At 38.4% G+C, this 18,097-nt stretch overlaps 5 protein-coding genes and 2 long non-coding RNA genes across 9 annotated transcripts; 3 read left to right on the top strand and 4 right to left on the bottom strand.

Moving 5' to 3' along the window:
- Positions 1–54: 54 nt before the first annotated feature.
- Positions 55–2,577, bottom strand: AT4G11410 (NAD(P)-binding Rossmann-fold superfamily protein). Of its 2 annotated transcripts, NM_117212.5 has the most exons (8): positions 2,245–2,577; positions 1,766–1,997; positions 1,588–1,667; positions 1,302–1,455; positions 1,130–1,208; positions 946–1,030; positions 569–615; positions 55–461 (listed from the first exon to the last, which is right to left on the bottom strand). In NM_117212.5, the coding sequence occupies exons 1-8, from the start codon at positions 2,348–2,350 to the stop codon at positions 291–293; spliced, it is 954 nt and encodes a 317-aa protein (NP_192880.1). In that variant the 5' UTR covers positions 2,351–2,577; the 3' UTR covers positions 55–290. The 2 variants fall into 2 exon arrangements, with proteins under 2 accessions (NP_192880.1, NP_001328065.1); NM_001340710.1 differs by having other exon boundaries at positions 82–461; positions 569–1,030; positions 2,245–2,536.
- Positions 2,578–2,639: 62 nt separating this feature from the next.
- Positions 2,640–7,643, bottom strand: EIF3A (eukaryotic translation initiation factor 3A). The gene is made up of 14 exons (NM_117213.4): positions 7,538–7,643; positions 7,172–7,274; positions 6,584–7,065; positions 6,280–6,495; positions 5,778–6,146; positions 5,660–5,689; positions 5,343–5,570; positions 5,066–5,227; positions 4,728–4,949; positions 4,431–4,637; positions 4,143–4,349; positions 3,973–4,053; positions 3,615–3,816; positions 2,640–3,509 (listed from the first exon to the last, which is right to left on the bottom strand). Exons 2-14 carry the CDS (start codon positions 7,215–7,217, stop codon positions 2,998–3,000), a joined length of 2,964 nt encoding a protein of 987 aa, NP_192881.1. The 5' UTR covers positions 7,218–7,274; positions 7,538–7,643; the 3' UTR covers positions 2,640–2,997.
- Positions 7,644–7,962: 319 nt separating this feature from the next.
- On the top strand, positions 7,963–9,406 carry AT4G11430 (hydroxyproline-rich glycoprotein family protein; the record flags this gene model as incomplete). Its single annotated transcript, NM_117214.1, has 2 exons — positions 7,963–7,992; positions 8,777–9,406. 2 exons carry the CDS (start codon positions 7,963–7,965, stop codon positions 9,404–9,406), a joined length of 660 nt encoding a protein of 219 aa, NP_192882.1.
- Positions 9,407–10,256: 850 nt separating this feature from the next.
- Positions 10,257–10,636, top strand: AT4G05885. Its single transcript, NR_141928.1, has one exon. It is a non-coding gene; the product is annotated as an other RNA (long non-coding RNA).
- On the bottom strand, positions 10,257–10,750 carry AT4G05880. The gene has a single exon (NR_141927.1). It is a non-coding gene; the product is annotated as an other RNA (long non-coding RNA).
- On the top strand, positions 10,698–14,059 carry AT4G11440 (Mitochondrial substrate carrier family protein). Of its 2 annotated transcripts, NM_117215.4 has the most exons (9): positions 10,765–10,834; positions 10,933–12,139; positions 12,241–12,359; positions 12,448–12,572; positions 12,764–12,863; positions 12,998–13,084; positions 13,221–13,304; positions 13,372–13,457; positions 13,558–14,059. In NM_117215.4, the coding sequence occupies exons 2-9, from the start codon at positions 11,014–11,016 to the stop codon at positions 13,715–13,717; spliced, it is 1,887 nt and encodes a 628-aa protein (NP_192883.2). In that variant the 5' UTR covers positions 10,765–10,834; positions 10,933–11,013; the 3' UTR covers positions 13,718–14,059. The 2 variants fall into 2 exon arrangements, with proteins under 2 accessions (NP_001319903.1, NP_192883.2); NM_001340711.1 differs by having other exon boundaries at positions 10,698–12,139; positions 13,558–13,786.
- On the bottom strand, positions 13,636–17,223 carry AT4G11450 (bromo-adjacent domain protein, putative (DUF3527)). The gene is made up of 3 exons (NM_117216.4): positions 16,922–17,223; positions 14,639–16,415; positions 13,636–14,564 (listed from the first exon to the last, which is right to left on the bottom strand). Exons 2-3 carry the CDS (start codon positions 16,385–16,387, stop codon positions 14,229–14,231), a joined length of 2,085 nt encoding a protein of 694 aa, NP_192884.1. The 5' UTR covers positions 16,388–16,415; positions 16,922–17,223; the 3' UTR covers positions 13,636–14,228.
- Positions 17,224–18,097: the final 874 nt, after the last annotated feature.

Below are 18,097 nucleotides of genomic sequence, written 5' to 3' on the forward strand. Positions count from 1 at the left end.
AATGAGGCTATTGTGCAATAGTTTGCCACAAGAACAGAGACATTGGCCTATGTGGTCAGTGTTCCAAGACTCCAAACCATGTGCAATGAAAAAAATCCCTTAACCCGGAACCTCTGGTTTATGATATCACATTACAACAATCCTACGATTTCAAACCAAACTTAGAATACATAAAAAAAAGGGTCGATTGATAATGAAAAAAAAATCGAACTTTATATTCATAAGAATTTTGTTACTAAACCATATCTCTTTATCTGTAAGAGTGTAAGACTGTAACTTCGAAAAAGTATCTATGATTCTTCTTCACCAGTTAGCCTCAAGCTAAACTCCCATAGTTTTTTGGCCAGATCTTTGTCTTTACCCTGAGAATTAGGGTCAGATATGTTGTTGTCCATCAAGTATTCTCCACTCACTCCTTTTGCCTGAGGATGAAGCGCAGCATAACAGGTAGTTGCCGCTCCCTGCAATTACCGTATCAAAAAACACAGATACAAACATTTGTATGTGTGAGTTGAGACAGAATGATTAAGTTGGAAGCAAATTAGATGAAAAAATTAAGAAACCTGACCTGTGGAATGCTCTTCAGCACATACTTCCCCACCGCATTACCAATTGCTGCGTCAAACAAGAGAAAGAAATTCATGCCGTTATCGGTTGGTTCTCTGATGCATCTATTGTTAGATCATAAACATTCATTGACAAGCTTACTAGTTACTACGGAACAACATTTTGAAAATGTGTAGATTAACACAGGGTTAAACTTATACTAGTTAATTATAATACAGGATCAAACATCACCTAGGATATGAGTCACAGTGCAGGCTCAAACTAAATTTTACAAGGCGACACAAGTTAATCCGTTGTTTATCGAGTGTCAGTCCAGTATGCAGTATTAAATAAACAAAGGAAAGTCAGAAATGATATATAAGGCGAAAGAGGATTTACTATTTATGAAGCTGTGGTAGCGTAAAAGATTGGTCATAATGGATCCAGGATGAAGTGAATTAGCAGTGATATTCACACCTTGTTCCTGTTTTAAGCAAAACAAAGATGAACCAAACCTAACTCCTCTAGCTTTCTCTTTGACCTTTGGAATTGACTACGAATCAACTGCGAAATACTATCTTACCTTGAATAGCCTAGCGAGCTCAGTAGCGTGCAAGATGTTACCGAGCTTTGACTGACCATATGCTTGCAAAGTATTGTACCTGTAGAGAAACAGTGAGAGCAATAGCAGTATGTTATTAGTTTACTACACTAGAACTCAAAAGTAATAAACAATACTATCACATAACAATCACCTTGCTTCATCATTTATTTTGTCAAACTGAACACCTTCCCGGTAAGCAAATCGATGACCTTCTGATGAGACAATAACAATTCTTCCTTCTCTATTGCTTTCACTAGCTGTTTTCTTCATCCTCTCCAAAAGAAGGTTTGTCAACAGAAAATGACCTGAAGCATTGTACAAAACATAAACCTTATAACATAGAAAATGTTCCTCATCATACTTCAAACGATGAAGCAAAAGTTCAAACAAAGAAGCAAAAAGGGAGGAGATCATAAGTTCTTCTAAACTAAACATACCCAAATGATTGGTTGCAAACTGTAATTCAATGTTGTCGCTAGAAAGCAAGAAGGGACATGCCATAATCCCCGCATTATTGCTACAAAAACAAGAACAAAGATTAAGCCGACTAACACATATTAACATTCACTAATCCAGCAATTACTGAAACAAACTACAAACTTAGAGAGACTTTACATGAGAAGATTCAAGGGAAGGTCCAAAGACTGATACTCTGATGCAAAGCTCCTGACAGAAGCCATAGAGCTAAGATCCAACTTCATTACATCAATCTTAGCCTGAGGTATTTCCTTAAGTATCTTATCTCTGACTTGATTACCAGAATCTGTATTCCTTACCGCCATTACAACATGAACACCACGAAGAGCAAGAACACGAGTAGTCTCTTCCCCAATACCACTTGATGCTCCTGAAATCAAATAAAACATATACATCAAAAACCAGCAAAATCTTCTCCTTTGCTTCAAGATGTGTTCTTAACAAGCCTGATAAAGTTTAATCCTTTAGTCCATTAACAGATACCAACAACAACTTGAGTTCAAGGGCAGGATCAAAACCAAGAAATTAAACTATAGACTGAACATAGATCATAAAAAAGTTGAAAACATCTGCACGAAGAAGAAGAAGAAGAAGAAGAAGAAGAAGAAGAAGAGGACCTGTGACGATAGCAGTGAGACCAGTACCATCGATTCCATGAGTGACTTCTTCAGCTGTGGAACGAGCAGAGAACCCAGATGCTCCTTTCCACCAAAAAGGCCACATGTTTGTTTTGTTTCTATCTTCTGTACCACAAAATTAAAGTCTAATCTCAACCAAACCAACGCTAGCTGATGATCAAACACACACCCTAGTAAAGTTGACCAATTATAAAATTTCTTTTTCCGAGAGCTTTTGCAATGTGCCCATGCTCTGTTCTCAAAACAAGGCACTGAAGAATCTCGTATAAAAGTATTAATTACAGTTTCATTTGTTTTCTTCCTTAATCCAGAGATAAGAATAAAGATGTTTGTATACACTATTTACATTTTTGATACAAATGTTGTTAAATGTGAAATTTGGTATTCGTTTATTGTTCTTCATAAACTAATAATAAGCAATTAACAAAAAGTTTGCTTGAAAGAGAAGCTGATCAATGTCAAAGGTTTTTACAGCAGAAAGTTGGAAATAAATTGGACAAACAAAGAAAGATCCAACCGAAGAAGGAAATAACAACTCTCTCTGGGTGTGTAGAGCAAAAAACGAGTCTAACATGTTTTAAAATCTTTCATAAAAACTTATAAAAGATGAGCAATCTTCAAAAGAAGAAGAGACAGGTTTGGGCTAAAGAAGAGTGCTGTGATGTTGAAAATCCAGAGATAACCTTTTTCATTCATTCCCATGGAGATTGAGACCAAAAAAATTATTATTACTCAACGCTGTGTTGGCCTGGGCCTGGAGCTTCCAAATGTGGATCGGCGATCATCACTGCCTCTAGGACCAGAACCCCAACGGTCTCCTCCTTCAGCTGGAGGTCCAGATCTTTCCCTATTACTAGTCCACCGGTCAGTATTCTGAGCGGCTCCTCTGTTGCTTCCCCAGTGGTCATCTCCGGGAGGCGGCCCACGGTTGGACCGTCGGTCAGTTTCTGATGATGTTGGTGCTGATGGGCCTGAGACCTCAGTAGTCTGGCGCTTCCACTTCGGAACATAAGGTGCTGCTGGTGCTCCTGCTGCTGCTGCTGCTGCTGCTGGTGCGGTAGTTCCAACAGGAGTAACAGTAGGCTCTGCAAGGCGAGCAGGTGGTGCATTAGTTCCTCTCAACAGCTCTTCTCGTTCCCGCCTACTTTTCTCTTCCAGCTCTATCTCTCTCTGCCTTTGCTTCTCAAAAGCTTTATCCAAGTTTGCTTTGCGTTCAGCTTCTACCTTCTTGAGCCTCTCAGCTTCTACATTAGAGGAAAACCCAAAAAATAAACAGAAACAAGGGGTTATTAAGAAAAACTTCAATATCAAAGTCAAAATGATGTGGATTTATGGAAGCAAGTCCACACCTTCCTGCTTGCGAGCTTCCTCTTCTTCCTGCAGCTTCCTAATCCTTTCTTCTTCAATTTTCAAATAATATATCTGCTTCCTCTTGATATCCCTTTCTTGCTTCTTCTCTCGGATTATTTTACTGATACGCTCCTCTCTCTCCGTCCTGATTCTGTCAAACTCTGCTTGTCGACGACTAATCACTTGTGCTTGGAATATTTCCTGGGCACAGAAAGATTCGATTATAAGTACATTGGAAGGAAAAGTTACAGGAAAAATGTAAGAAACTAGAGAGCTTTAAAATTAATTCAATAACGAAAAGAGATTCAGATCAAAGATGAACATTAAGAGAAACAACATGACATGTCAAAGACTGACCTTATTACCCAACATTCTGGACAACCTGTTCTTCTCCTTCAAGTCACTCTCATGACGCTCTTTACTGAGTTCAACTTCACGCTGCATAGGAGAAGAGCTTTTAAGACCTCATATACTTCCAACACAGAACCAAGTTGTAAGAAAAGAAAAACTACTGAAACAGTAAGTACCTGTTGTTCACGCTCATAAAACTCTCTTTCCTCTACCAGTCTTCGCTGATATGCAGCTTCAATCAATGGAGCAGCCTCTTCTCTCTTTGCTCTTTCCAAATAATCCATCGTTTTGGCAAGCTTTTGAAGCTTCTTCTCCATTTCTTGCCTTTCCTTGAGCTGCTCAGTTAAGGCCCTTTCCTTCACAGATTGCTTTGTCACCTTCTCCTATATTTAGTTTAACCCAACCGACATTAGTAATAAGTTAATCAGTGAACTATATAATAGCTAACATATTGGTAAACTTACTCCGTCTAAAAGTGGCTTCTTCTTTCCCTTTTTCATGCGCTTCTCTGTCTCTTCCAGTAAAGCTTGGGCTTCTTCAAGCTCCTTCTCCTCTATCTCTCTAAGGATTCTTTGTTTTCTTCTCTCTGCAAGCTCTGCTGCAAGTCTCTTTTGTTCTGCCTCTTCAGTTAGCTTCTGAAGCTTAAGCCGTTTCTGCTCCTCTTCACGTTCCTTCAAAAGTAAACATCAAATAAAGGAATTTTCATAAACAGGTACAGCGTAAAAGGAGAGCTGTGCAAATAACCATGGAAAAGTAACTACCATTTCTAGTTGCTGACGCTCTTGATCCTCCTTCCTCTTTTCAATGATTGATTTACGAGCAAGCAGTCTTTTGTGCTCTTTCTCAACAGTATCTGCTAAATTTGGTATAACGCCAGCTAGTTTTGATGCTTTACTTGGGACAGGATACAGCATAGCTCTTACTTTGCTCAAAGACTCGGCAAAAACAGCCAGATGATCCCTCAGTCCATCAGACTCAATACCCTAATATACAAACAGTTGATCAAATAGATTAGTATTTAGTCAATAAGTTAAAAATTATATTACTCAACTACATATGATATAATCAGTGTTGAGCTGAAGCTTTAACAGAGGCTTACCAAATTTCCAAAAATTACAACACCCTTCATGTGATCAACTTTCATGGCAACAAAATTGTTCTTCACAGCATCAACAGAAATCTTCTCTACCTCTGAGAATTGAAAGAAGGGTACCAACTGAGATAAACTCTCAATTCTTATTGTCTGATAAATCTTAGACACCTGAAAATAAAATCGGAACATAGAACATTTAGTATGCAGAAAAAGGGATAAACCACCAGAAAAATCCAAAATGGTTGAATGGGTATTGACCTACAACATAGAGAACAAGGCTTACCTGTTGAAGTAGCCTCAGAGTAGCAAGCTTCTCCAGAGAAGGAACATATTGGGAAAGTTGCACTTCTGGTAAAGAAGGAGCTGAGGACAGTTTCCCACCAGATTTGGAAATCTTTTCCAGCAAAGGCTGAATCTTGGAGCCAAGATCAAGTGGGTGAAATTCATGCTCCAAAACATGGAAAAGATCTTTGACCTCCTGAGATGCACAGCTCAAAACACCTTTTGAAACCTAATTGCATAAAAATCAGCCTCCAAATCAGATATTTGTAAGTCGACAAATATTCTAAACCACAGACAGGGTAACAGCTAGAGACTCACCAGCTCTGACAGAAGAGCTGACCGGGAAAGCTGAAACAGGAAGGAAATGGAATTAGAATACTAAACCAGAAAGAAAGGGCGCAAAATAAAAATGAAGCAACATAAGAACCTATGTTACCATATCTTTGCCCTCAAATTTAGGTTCAAGATTGAATCCAATGAGGTTAGCCATCCTCAAATTGCGTTCTTTCTCATTTTCAAGTTCCATATGGGATGCGCTCTGAGCCCGATCAAATGGTGGAATGGACAATGCCGCCAAGACAACAGATGACGCTATTAGCTGCAAATCCTTTTGGCTTAAATTCTTGTTGAAATTTTTCTGCAGACTAAACAGCTTAAACCATGCATAAGCATGATAAAGATGGCTAGAAGAAATCCAGAAGATCTCAGTCAATTTGGAATAATAAACCATCAATAAAGATGACTTGGGCGTTTTTTTGACCATGCACATTAATCCATAGATATCTTCAACAGAGCGAAAAGCTTCCTGCAAAGATACATCACGAACCATACTAACTTATTTCCAGTAATTATACAGAGGATAAGCTATATACAGCCAAACTAAATATGGAATAGAGAAGGTAGCATCAGAAAAATACACATAGAAAACAAAAACGCACCTGCCAAAGTCCAAGCTCAGTAGCAACTTTCAACTGATCAAACCTTGTGTCCAGATACAGCTGCAAGCTCTCAGGGGCTGATAAGTCAGGTCGGTCCCTTTGGTCTCTGTACTTGTTCAGGTTTGCCAAATGATTTCTTATAATTTCACAAAGCCTACGGAACTCTGTTGTTCGCTTGTACTGCTTACAGAACTGGAAGGCTTTATGTGCTGTCATCTACAAGATTATAAAGTACAAGTCTTCAATCTCAATCAACTTAAAATCAGAGGTATCACCAATAAGCTTAACCTAGAAGAAAACAAACCGCATAAAGTGCTTCCAACTTTGAGTTGTTTCGCAATATCTCAAGGACTGTCCTGTATGTCTCCCACAGAAACTTAAACCATGGGGTGACCAACTCACGGTCAGACCTATCTTTTCCCTTCTCCCCACTGACAATACTTAGCTGTAAATCCTCAGGCTTCCTATCAGCTTCAAGGTCATCAACATCAAGAGCCTCCTCAAGGGCATCCGCCTGAGACCGAGCTTGCTCAGCTTTGTCAGTAGCAAGATGTAGGAAGTGCTTGATAACTTCCTCCAAGGAACTGACATTCACTTGCTGGCAAACAATACGATACTGAATCAATCCATCCTTAGCGAATCGACCCCTCTTCAAGTCAACACAAAGATCAAGATACTTAAACATGATCTTCTCAAGCGGTTTCTGCCAAGCTCTGTATCTCTTGGAAGTAATGAGATCATGAAGCGCCTGAAGAGCATCTTGTTTCTGTCCAACATTGATCAATTCTACACACACAAAAAAAAAGTGTTTAACACAATCTCAATTCATACACACCCTAACCACATCCATTTGACCAAATGGATGTTAAAACGAAAACATTTCGTAACTTACCATCAGCACGCTTCAACGCGTTCTCTGGTTTGGCAAAATTCGCCATGTTTCAGACGAAAAAAGCTAGTAACAAACTCTAACGCAAGGGACACTCTCAATTAGCCTGAAAAACACAGAGAAGCGATTTTGTTACAGAGATCACCAGAATCCGAAAAACCCAATCAGATATCTCAGAAAAGGATGGAAGCTACATAGACCAGAAAAAACTTGCCCAAACCCTAAATTCATTTCATAGAATCAAAATAACACAGAAAGATTCGATAACCTGACCCAAACCCTAACCCAGATCAATTCAATGAGATTTGATTAAAAGGCAGTAGAGATCCAATCACTGATGCAAGAACAGAGCCGAAACTTAGGACTAACCTTGTAGCCGTGAAAAGAGAAGACTGATAAGAGAGACGAGAAGCGAAGCGGAAGCAACTCTAGGGTTTCTGGTATTAATATTATCGTTCTACATATATATTACCCATATTTGCAGAAATCATCCTATTTTCTTACGGTTTCGAAATGACCCCGTTTTATCTTCTTAGTGTTTATAAAACCCAATTTGTCTAATACTGGGATGTGATTCAATTGAGATCAACAAAATTTATGGATTTCATTTTCGAATTATCATTTACAATATACTCTCTATATTTTGTTTAATAATATTTTTAGCAATTAACTTTGATATTTCTATATTATTAACTAAACATACATTTAAGTAAATAGCCAACAACATATTAAATATTACATAAAATGCCACTACAAAAATTCATTTCAAAAAAACAATTGATTTACATAAAATCATGAAAGGTAAAAAATTCAACTGTAAAAGGGTGTTATTGGTTTATGATTTCAAAAGAGTTTTAATGACTTAAAGTGTAATATAGAATCTGATGTTATTCAATTAAATTTTTTTTAAAGTATAATTGTGTTAACCCGCTTTAATATTTATAATTGGGCAATTATAAATTCATATAAAAAAAATTAATTATGATTATTGCATTTATATAAAAAAATTGAAAATTTGAATATGATTTTTTCTATTACAAATAGGGATTGTTAGCTTACTTTTAACTGTTTTTTTCTTAATTATACTAGGTAAGTAACAAGAGTATAAGAACATTATACAGTTCAAAATATATATTTAAGCAAGGCATTGGAAATATGTGATGGAAAATTAATATAACAGATTATTTTTGAATTATTTTACTATCGACGTATTTTTTTTGTCGGAACTGTCGCTCACGATTTGCAATAGAACATAGCCATATGTAATCATTTTGATCTATATTTTTGAGTTACTCCAAGATTCAAACAATTTAAATTCCGTTATAATCTACAATTAACCTTCCATCCAATTCCAAAATCAACAATATTTTAGCCAATTTGTGCGATGATCATGAATTTGTTTTGTTAAATTCATTGATTTTCTAGAATCCAACATGTACATAAAAAAAATTAGTGGAAATTGATATATTTTTTTGGGAAATTTGCAGAAATAACTAACAAAAAAACTATAATTCACTAACTAACCATCCTAACTATGTAATTATAATATTCTCTGTATTATATGTAATATTACTCAATTTGCCCTTGTTGCCTCAATACCTTCAGTAGCAACCACCACCGCTGGCCACCACCGCCGGCCACCACCGCCGGTCACCACCGCCGGCCACCACCGGTCACCACCACCGGTCACCACCGCCGGCCATCACTGCCTGCCACCACCGCCGGCCACCACTGCCTGCCACCACCGCCGGCCATCACCGCCAACTTCGGCCACCATCTATTCCGGTCACCACCAACACCGGTCACCGTCACTGTCGGCCACCATCAAATCCGGCCACCACCAACTCCGGCCACCACCAACTTCGGCCACCACCACCACCGCCACCACCACTGTCGGCCATCACCACCACCGGCCACCACCACCACCGCCGGTCACCACCACCACCACCACCACCACCACCACCACCGCCGACCATCACCCCGCCGGTCACCACCACCACCGCCGGCCACCACCACCACCGCCGGTCACCACCACCACCACCACCACCACCACCACCACCGCCGACCATCACCCCGCCGGTCACCACCACCACCACCGGCCACCACCACCACCGGCCACCACCACCACCGCCGGCAACCACCACACCGATCACCAACACTTCCGACCACCATCAACTCCATCCACCACCGCCGGCCACAACCATCACCACCACTACCATCTCCAATCAAAAAGACTAATTTAGTAAGTTTACTACCCTCTAGTGTTAGTTTCTACATTTTGTATATTATAGTGTTAGTTTCTTAAATAAATTATCAAAAACAGTTAGTTTTGCAATTCACCCATATTTTTTTCTCGTAAATGTTTTTTTATTGATCGAAAGTCTACGGCACAAGGTATTCTTACAAGACAATATTTTAAGAGCTAACAAAACGAATATATAGTCCACAAAGATAGACCCAAGATTAAACCCTCCAAAGAAAGAAAAGAGACAGCAAAGCAAACTATCTTCATATCACAAGACGCGTCAGACGGTAAAGATGAGATTACGACACATGTTGATTTCACAACCTCCACCGCAAGAGATCCAACTTCCGATGAATTTTAGATCGTCACCGGAAAACTAAGTTCGAGCAATCAAATCTTCTGTTTCTCACCGTAATGACAATCGCAGATCACCATACTGATTTGCTCACGACTGATTCTTAACCAATTGAATCTCTGATTCCTTGACAACAACGACGAAAAGGTAATTCAAGATCTACACAACAACTAAAGCTTTTAATTAGGAACCTAAAGCACATTCAAACCATGAACTGTTTTAACCGAGTAACATCCGCTTAGAGATTAAGCCAATAAAGCTTCCAACCAACAACTAAAAACATAAAAGAAAGCAATCATCTTCATAGATCGGTGGGAAGAAATAACCACAATTATGTTGAACTCAATCCAAAGGCACTAGAAAAAACCATCATCCACAACTCCGATTTGTTTCTTTTAAAATTGAAATCGATAAGCTTGAAAAACAAAACGAGCCTTTTAATCAAAGGAGGTTTAAGGAATTCTAATTCCAGATCTAAGAATTGAAACACAAGAGGGCCAATCAAACCAAATGTAAAGAAAACTAAAGAACGAAAAGATAAATTTAAACCGGAAAAAATCCGATTAGAAGCTAGACGAGACACAATAGAAGGACGATGAAACTCTAGATATAAGCCAGTCAACCGCCTTTGTAAAAGCCGACAGATGCCAGACGCTAGCCGACCACCACCGTAAAGAGAAACGGACGGTGTCAAAACTAAAGCTGGCCAAACATTGCCATAAAAACGAAAGTTATCGGATAAAAAGCCAAAAAGTCAAAAGCCAAAAGATTCTAAACGGATAGTTGGACAACGGAACTACCGTTGCCAGAGAAAAAACTCTAATGACTTCCTTTCTAAAAAAATATAGGAGAGGGAAGTCCACCCGATTAGTGGAATTTGATTATTGAACAAAACCAGTTTTTCCATTTTTTCGCAATTGTAACAAAAAAACAAAGGTAAAAATAAAAACGAAAAAGTAAAACCCTTCGAGAAGAAGAAGCAGCGCATAAACCCCCATCGGCCAGAGAAAATGAGCAATTTGGGATCTCGATCTTCTACCGACAAAGAGCTTATCAGCTTCTCAAGGTTTTGGTTAATTTGAGCTACAGATTTTTGGATTATCGATGATATCTAGCTTCGAGAAATTTTCGAATTTTCTCACATGAGGCGTTATTTTGGAACAGATCTTTGTTGAGCTATTGGCTCGAACTAGTTGACTAAGATTTAGAAGTCGATTTTTTGTGTATATTGTGTAAGATAAGCAAATGTCTTCTTCTACGAAAGGATCTGTTAAGAAGAGTTCGATTAAACATAGTTGCAACTTAGCTGAGGTTAAGAGGAAGCTTTCAAAGATCAGTGATCATCATTCACATGTAGAGTATGCTTATGCCTTCCAGAGGGACAATAGAGAAAGAGTAGATACTAGGTTGAGTCAAATCCTCAGTAGGGATGCGTTGATATCAGCCGTTGATTTGTTGTGGGATCGCTCGGGTTTTGTTTCACTGAAAGAAGGGAATTTTGATTATGTAGATAGGGATGAAGTTAGTTCAGAAAAGGCTAAGTCTCAATTGTCATCGACTCCACAGTCTAGGGTTAGATTATTGGGAGTGGCTGAAAAGATGTATAGTTTCGATCCGTATAACCGAAAAAGTTTGTTGAATCAGACTGATGGATCTAAGTCTATATGTGGTTCTTGCAAAGGGATTGGTTTTCCGTTCGAGGCTAGATGGAAGACGTTGTATAGCTGGATGGAAGGAGTGCTTCCAAGTTCTACTAGATATCATGAAGAAGGGGCTGAGATTGAGAAGAGAGAAAATTTTGAAGGCTGTATTCTTAATCCAGTGAGCAGTAAAGAAGAACTCGCATCAAGAAATGGCGATGGTTGTGATTGTGTCTTTGATGCCATTGGTGCCAAGGACCAATCAACTGTAATTGAACCAAGGAGTCTTCTATTAGCAACGGTTGCAGAATCAGTGGTAGACACTAGAGTATCTAGATCTAATGATGTGAACTATCTCTTTTTGCTTTACAAAGATAGGTGTGTCAATAATAAAGGAGTGAATATGATAAGTTCAAAATGTAGCACGGATTGTGATGCTGAGGTTTCTTCTTCAGGGAATAACTTAGACGAAGACTGCTTATCTATCGTTGAAAATAAACAGTTGCTTGAGAAAGATAGAAATGACAAAGAGACTGAAGTTTGTTTGTCCTCTCCAGAAACGACTACTTACGCTTTTGCTAAACAGAGACATGCTTTTGCTGGTGCGTTGGCAGGCATAAGCGTCAGTCTTTGTCTTCATCCACTTGATACCGTTAAGACAATGATTCAGTCATGCCGCTTGGAGGAGAAGTCTCTATGCAATACTGGGAGATCAATTATATCAGAAAGAGGTAAAATGTTTTACTTGTGATGATCAAAAAAGGGAGCTTTCTGTATTTGTTTGTCACTGCGCCTTGTTGCTTAACATAATTACATCCCAATATGTATTCAGGTTTTTCTGGACTTTATCGAGGGATTGCTAGCAACATTGCCTCATCAGCTCCTATCTCTGCCCTCTATACGTTCACTTATGAAACCGTTAAAGGAACTCTGCTTCCTCTTTTTCCTAAGGTCTCTTTTTTCTCGCATGTCTCCATTCTTCTGATGGCCTGTTTCGCAGAATAAGTAAAGTCATATTACTAAATTCTTGAAATTTCAGGAATATTGCTCCCTAGCCCACTGCTTAGCTGGTGGTTCTGCAAGCATTGCAACTTCTTTTATCTTCACGCCTAGTGAGCGCATAAAACAGCAGATGCAAGTCAGTTCACATTATCGCAATTGCTGGTAAATATTTGCAAGCTTAATCTAAACTTTTGTTAACTGCTTCATATACTTCCATGTTCTCTTGTCTCGTAAAGGTTTCCTAGCTTAATAAAATTAGTTCACATTGAGATTTGTTTCCCATTACCCTTTCTTTAATTTCCTCTTGTGCTTTCAATATGTTCTAATGATATTTTCATCACATATGAATACAGGACCGCATTGGTTGGAATCATCCAAAAGGGTGGTCTGCTTTCTTTATATGCTGGATGGACTGCAGTGCTATGTAGAAATATCCCGCACTCAATCATTAAGGTTCGTTTTGCGCACACTATAATGTGTTCCTAAAATGCTCTAATTAGGACTAGCGTCTAGATCGTCCACACTCTTCTGCTATTCTTTTTCTCTGCTTGTATTGAATTCTGATGCCAAATTTATTGGAAATACAGTTCTATGTCTATGAAAACATGAAGCAAATGGTATTACCATCCCCAGGCCCTTGTGGTGAAATGGCTCAACCCACAACATTACAAACGGTGTGTTTCTTCACTGCTTCATCCCATAACAATGTGCACTTTATGATTCTCTTCAATCTTAGCAATCTGTATTTTTATTTTTAATATGGAGAACCTGAGACCACTTAGATGATATTCTGATAATTGCTCCTAACAGCTTACCTGTGGAGGACTAGCGGGATCTGCTGCTGCTTTCTTCACAACCCCATTTGATGTAGTAAAAACAAGATTACAAACTCAGGTTTGTTTCTCGTTTAGGAACCACGTTAACAATTGTCGTCAACATCTAACTTATCCCATGGCTGCAGATTCCCGGATCTAGAAACCAACATCCTAGTGTCTATCAAACTCTTCAATCAATACGAAGGCAAGAAGGTCTGAGAGGGCTATACAGGTCTCTGCTCGCTTTCACTAGTCATGGTTATTGCAATTGTATCATCCATGTCATGCTTCATCAATTTACCAGCATGCTACTCTCTTCTTATATGTTGCAGAGGCTTGATCCCCAGACTAGTGATGTACATGTCGCAAGGAGCTATATTCTTTGCTTCGTATGAATTTTACAAGAGCGTACTCTCTCTAGCAGCGGCGCAGCCTAATACGTCAGCTCTCTCTGGCACAAAACAAAAGATGGAGATAGCCTTAAATCGTTAAAGGACAAAGATAGTTCAACCCCCTATGAAACCACCAAGACTGCAACATATGTAATACAAAGAATGGAAAATTGTACATTTGTTTCGTTTTTGTAACTATTGATTTGATTAAATTCATTTGTGCAAAGTTCTTTTTGACTGGAGAGAGAAGAAGAAGATCCATTATTCACTACAAGTTACAAAACTTTTTTTTGAAGGATCTACCAACTCTACGCTCATAAGACTTCTAACCAAATAGGCACCTCCCACTTGCTACCTTACAATATGAACAGTGTGGCTTTTTCTTTTGCCTAGATCCTAAGAAGAATAAATAAATGATACAACAAAGAATGTGACGCCTTCCTTTCTCAGTCTGAAAATCAGAGACCATCCCATCTTAAGCTCTCTAGCTTGTCCGGCGAGTCTACTGCTTCATGGTTGCGCTTTATCGGGGAAGTTGGAGACCAACCTTCTCTCCTCTTCTTTTCTTATCGCCAACTCAAATGCACCTGCAATAGTGATAGCATCACAGACTACACTCGGGAGATTGGCGAGAAAGGAGGATTCGGCATGTAGGATTGAAGAGCGGTCACAGCTTCTTTCAGAGGCTTAGGGACTTCTTCTTCCTCTGTTACTGCTTCAACTAAGAACTGAACATCATCATCAATCAGCATTTTCAACGAGTTGCAATGCGAAAACTGTTGTACATTCTCGCCATTTCTGTAACTATCTGAGACTTCCGTGTTATGTAATATGGCAACACAGATGGAGAATGCTTGCAATGTTGATAACTGCGCGTGGAAATGAACATCGTACTGTCCTTCCTCAACAAATGACATGTACAATGCTGGTATATGTTCTTTAGCACCCTACAATATGAAGAAGATATGTGTTAAAATGATAAACAGAAGAAGAGTTCCTTTAAAGTCTTCAATAATTTTACCTGGACAAATAGTTGCAAAGGATGCTGATTTTCTACAAGAGGCTGATCATGAGAACATGAGATACGAGGATTACCAAGAACCATAAGTGGACAAGCCATGTCCCAACCACCACAGTCACAACCGCCTCCTGACCTCCATCGCTGAATCAAAGGCGAAGGACAAGAGTTTTCGGTAGTTGGTAACCCGTGGTTTCCCCTCGGGATTACAACCTTCAGTTTTTCTAAACTTCTGCTGCCAAACAACTCCTTTTTCTCCTCTTCTATTGGAGAAAGACCAAGAATATTAGTTTTCTCCATCAGTCTTTTGTCACCTCTTCTATATTTTAAGCTTTCTCTCTTCTCAATAGTGTCTTGAATAATTATAGCTGCGATCTCAAGGTCAGGATGCAAATTTGCAGCTGACCACGGGTTTGTTCCATTTGAAGCCTCAAGATCATAGCTTTGAGATGTTCTTTTAGGCTGAGATCTCTGCTTCATTGTATCCGAAGCATCCCCGGACATTGAGTTATTTCTTATCTCTGAGTCTGATTTAACAGAGTTCTTGGAGGCATTATTAACCGTATCAAGTGGTAGTGATTGATCTTCCTTTGTGGAGACACTTCTTCTTGCTTGTGCAATATCATACAAAACAAACTCATTCACCATCAAAGTTTCTGGATCTTGTCCCTTTTTTCTTACTTCTGAACACATCTTACAGGTAACTTGCATCTGAGCCACCAGCAAAGATTCTTTACTAACATCGGTCAAACCCCGCACGCTAGCACTGCTCCTCTTTCTGCTTCCAGCAGATGAAAATGTATATACCCAAGTAGAACCATTGTCAGATTTCCACGTCTTTGCAGCGTAAACTTCCTCAGGAGAATCTGAAACAAACTGAAAAACCGGTAATCCATTCTTGCTTTCCATCTTGAGACGGCAATGTAGATGAACCGGGGAAGATTTCAGCACCGAGGTATAATCCTTATTGACAACTGGAGGAGGACAAAGATTCGATCTTTTATGAATGTTTGAGTAGTCACTCAACATAGATCTGCAACGCTCACTGTTCCTCCCCAATTTGAACTGATCACCTGATTCTCCTATATAACCAAGAGGACTTCTCAAAGATTTTGATTTAACAAATGGATCAAACATTTTCCTAACTCTTGAGCTGTCCTTATTGTAACTGGTTTCTACTGAGTCTACCTTTGCAGAATATGGCTTAGGCAATCTAATCTTATGGTCATTATCATCTGAATCCAACACTACAGCTCTATCTTTAATACCTGACTTCAAACAAATGTCAATGAAGTTGCTAGAGGTGCAAGGTTCAACTAATGACTTCTGACCATCTAAAACCGTCTTATGCGGTCTTTTCTCAGTACTTCCCTTCCTCGAAGAATCAACAACTCTAAAGGAGAAAGAAGCATCACTACTACGAGACAACTCAAGTTTCGCCTTTGAATCTTTACGTCCTTGTGGTTCTCTAAGTTCTTTAAACAACTCATTAGAGCTTTGATAAACAGAACCGCGCCTTAGCTCCGTTGTATCTCCCATTGCAAGTGGTTTAGAAGGAAAGTTCTTACATGATGTGCTACGGTAACGCCTGAAACTTATCTCGGTGAAACCTTCTTTGACTCTCAATATCTCATCTCTACGAGGCGGCTTTAGTCTTGTACTAGTCCTCTTTTCTGATTCAGTGAATGGACGAGGAGGAGGAAGAACACTATTGGGGCTTTGTTCCATATCAATTCCTTTACCAAATTCCATTTCCACTCCAATCACCACTTCAAAACATCTGTAAAACATTACACAATACAAGAAAACAGTTTAGTCCTCCTAAATAAAGACACTTTCAATGATTAGTAGATGAAACATGCTAAAATGAAATCTCTGAAAATTTACTAAACAACTTCTTGTAATGATAGTAACAGATTAGAGTTTTAATCAGTGATTAGTAGATCTAATGAATAGAATGTCATAAAAGCTTCAAAAGGATTCAAATTAAGCTTCCAAAACACAAACTACACATGCAAAAGTAATGATCTTTTGATTCATACACAATGTAGATCTCATATAAGGTTGATAGAGCAAACAAAAAACCCAATTAGTAGTAAAGAGTGTATCAAAACAACCCTAGAAAATCAGAAAGAACCCAAAATAGCAGTCAAAGAAGAACAACAAACCAAAAGAATCAGATAGCATTAAGCAAAGAATCAATTTTTATTTTTTAAAGATTTAGAGAAAAAAAGAGATCTAATAAGAGACACAGATAGAGACATAAGAGAAAAAAACAAAACATACCCGAGTTACAGTGAGAAACAGAGTGTGTAAATCTCAAACATTTCTTCATCGACATGGAGAAGAAGAAGAAGCAATAGAGATTACAAAACACTGAAGGTGGTAATAAGAGAAACCGATCATGTTCTTTGTAATGTAAACAAAAAGATAGAGAAGAAAAAAAAGCAATCAATTAGTTTTCTCCATCAAGGCATCATTTTGTTTCTTTATTTCCCTCTTCGAGTGTGCAAAAATCTATCTCTCTCTCTCTCTCTCTCTCGCAGTCACTATCTCTCACACACTGTACTTTTGCTTTAGCTTTTTTGTTGTCTGTTTCTTTTTCACTTGTTCTATCAAACAAAGGTTTTTTTCACTTCAATGAAGTGTTGTGTGTGACCTAAGACAATCTTACCCTTTGTCAGAAATTGTCGCTAAAATATATAGAAGGGTAGTTTCGTCATTTAAGTAAACAAATCTGGTGAGACACTGAGAGAGATTAATTAAAATTTTGGATCGGTTCGTGAACCACAAAAAATATTATTTACTTGTTTCTCGGGAAGTTCATGTGGGATTCCTATCCCCAATTAAAATCTTTCGACTCTATGTTAATTTTAATTTTATTTCGAAAAGAGTTTATGAAATTAATACTTGTGTGATTTATTGGAAGTGGTATACTTAATTTTTTTAAGATTACTATTAAACAATATACTCTGATAGCTAGTTTTCTATCCATAATGGGCCGCATCGTAATTGGGAAGACCCACTTTTGACCAAACTTTCAACTTTAAAACATTTTGGTCCAAATTGGTAAAAGACAAAAATTAGTTTATAGGGATTTGGGATTGAATGACTCGTCACTCGTATAAATTAATTTGGTGACTCCATTTAGTATTTTGGAGAAGAAAGTTTAAAGTTTGTGTTTGTGTTTGTGTTTGTGTATGTTTGCCCTTTGATTATGAACGGTGAAATCTAGACTAATTTTGACAGTATGTACAAGATTAATCTAGATTATTGCCTGCATAGGCTGCATTAAAAAAATTGGTGTGTTTAATTGAACGACGCCGTGCTAAAATATCGAACGGCGAGATTTATAGCTTCAGTTTTTTTATTTGAAACACTGTCGTTTTGCATAAATAAAACGACAGCGTTTAGGTCGATAAATGACTGCGTATTGGTAAGTTGAGACGACAACGTTTAAAG

The sequence above is a fragment of the Arabidopsis thaliana genome, chromosome 4, assembly GCF_000001735.4.
Source record: "Arabidopsis thaliana chromosome 4, partial sequence".
In the NCBI taxonomy this organism is placed as follows: Eukaryota; Viridiplantae; Streptophyta; class Magnoliopsida; order Brassicales; family Brassicaceae; genus Arabidopsis; species Arabidopsis thaliana.

Coding starts and splice junctions, on each gene's coding strand:
- AT4G11410 (NM_117212.5), bottom strand. CDS start 2,350: ATGTGGCCTTTTTGGTGGAAAGGAGCATCTGGGTTCTCTGCTCGTTCC. Junction 1,998..2,244: donor TCTCACTGCTATCGTCACAG/GTCCTCTTCTTC, acceptor ATTTGATTTCAG/GAGCATCAAGTGGTATTGGG. Junction 1,668..1,765: donor CTTCCCTTGAATCTTCTCAT/GTAAAGTCTCTC, acceptor TTGTTTTTGTAG/CAATAATGCGGGGATTATGG.
- EIF3A (NM_117213.4), bottom strand. CDS start 7,217: ATGGCGAATTTTGCCAAACCAGAGAACGCGTTGAAGCGTGCTGATG. Junction 7,066..7,171: donor CGCGTTGAAGCGTGCTGATG/GTAAGTTACGAA, acceptor TTGTGTGTGTAG/AATTGATCAATGTTGGACAG. Junction 4,950..5,065: donor TTGTAATTTTTGGAAATTTG/GTAAGCCTCTGT, acceptor TTTGTATATTAG/GGTATTGAGTCTGATGGACT.
- AT4G11440 (NM_001340711.1), top strand. CDS start 11,014: ATGTCTTCTTCTACGAAAGGATCTGTTAAGAAGAGTTCGATTAAACAT. Junction 13,085..13,220: donor AACCCACAACATTACAAACG/GTGTGTTTCTTC, acceptor TGCTCCTAACAG/CTTACCTGTGGAGGACTAGC. Junction 13,458..13,557: donor GGTCTGAGAGGGCTATACAG/GTCTCTGCTCGC, acceptor TATATGTTGCAG/AGGCTTGATCCCCAGACTAG.
- AT4G11450 (NM_117216.4), bottom strand. CDS start 16,387: ATGGAATTTGGTAAAGGAATTGATATGGAACAAAGCCCCAATAGTGTT. Junction 14,565..14,638: donor CTTTGCAACTATTTGTCCAG/GTAAAATTATTG, acceptor TTCATATTGTAG/GGTGCTAAAGAACATATACC.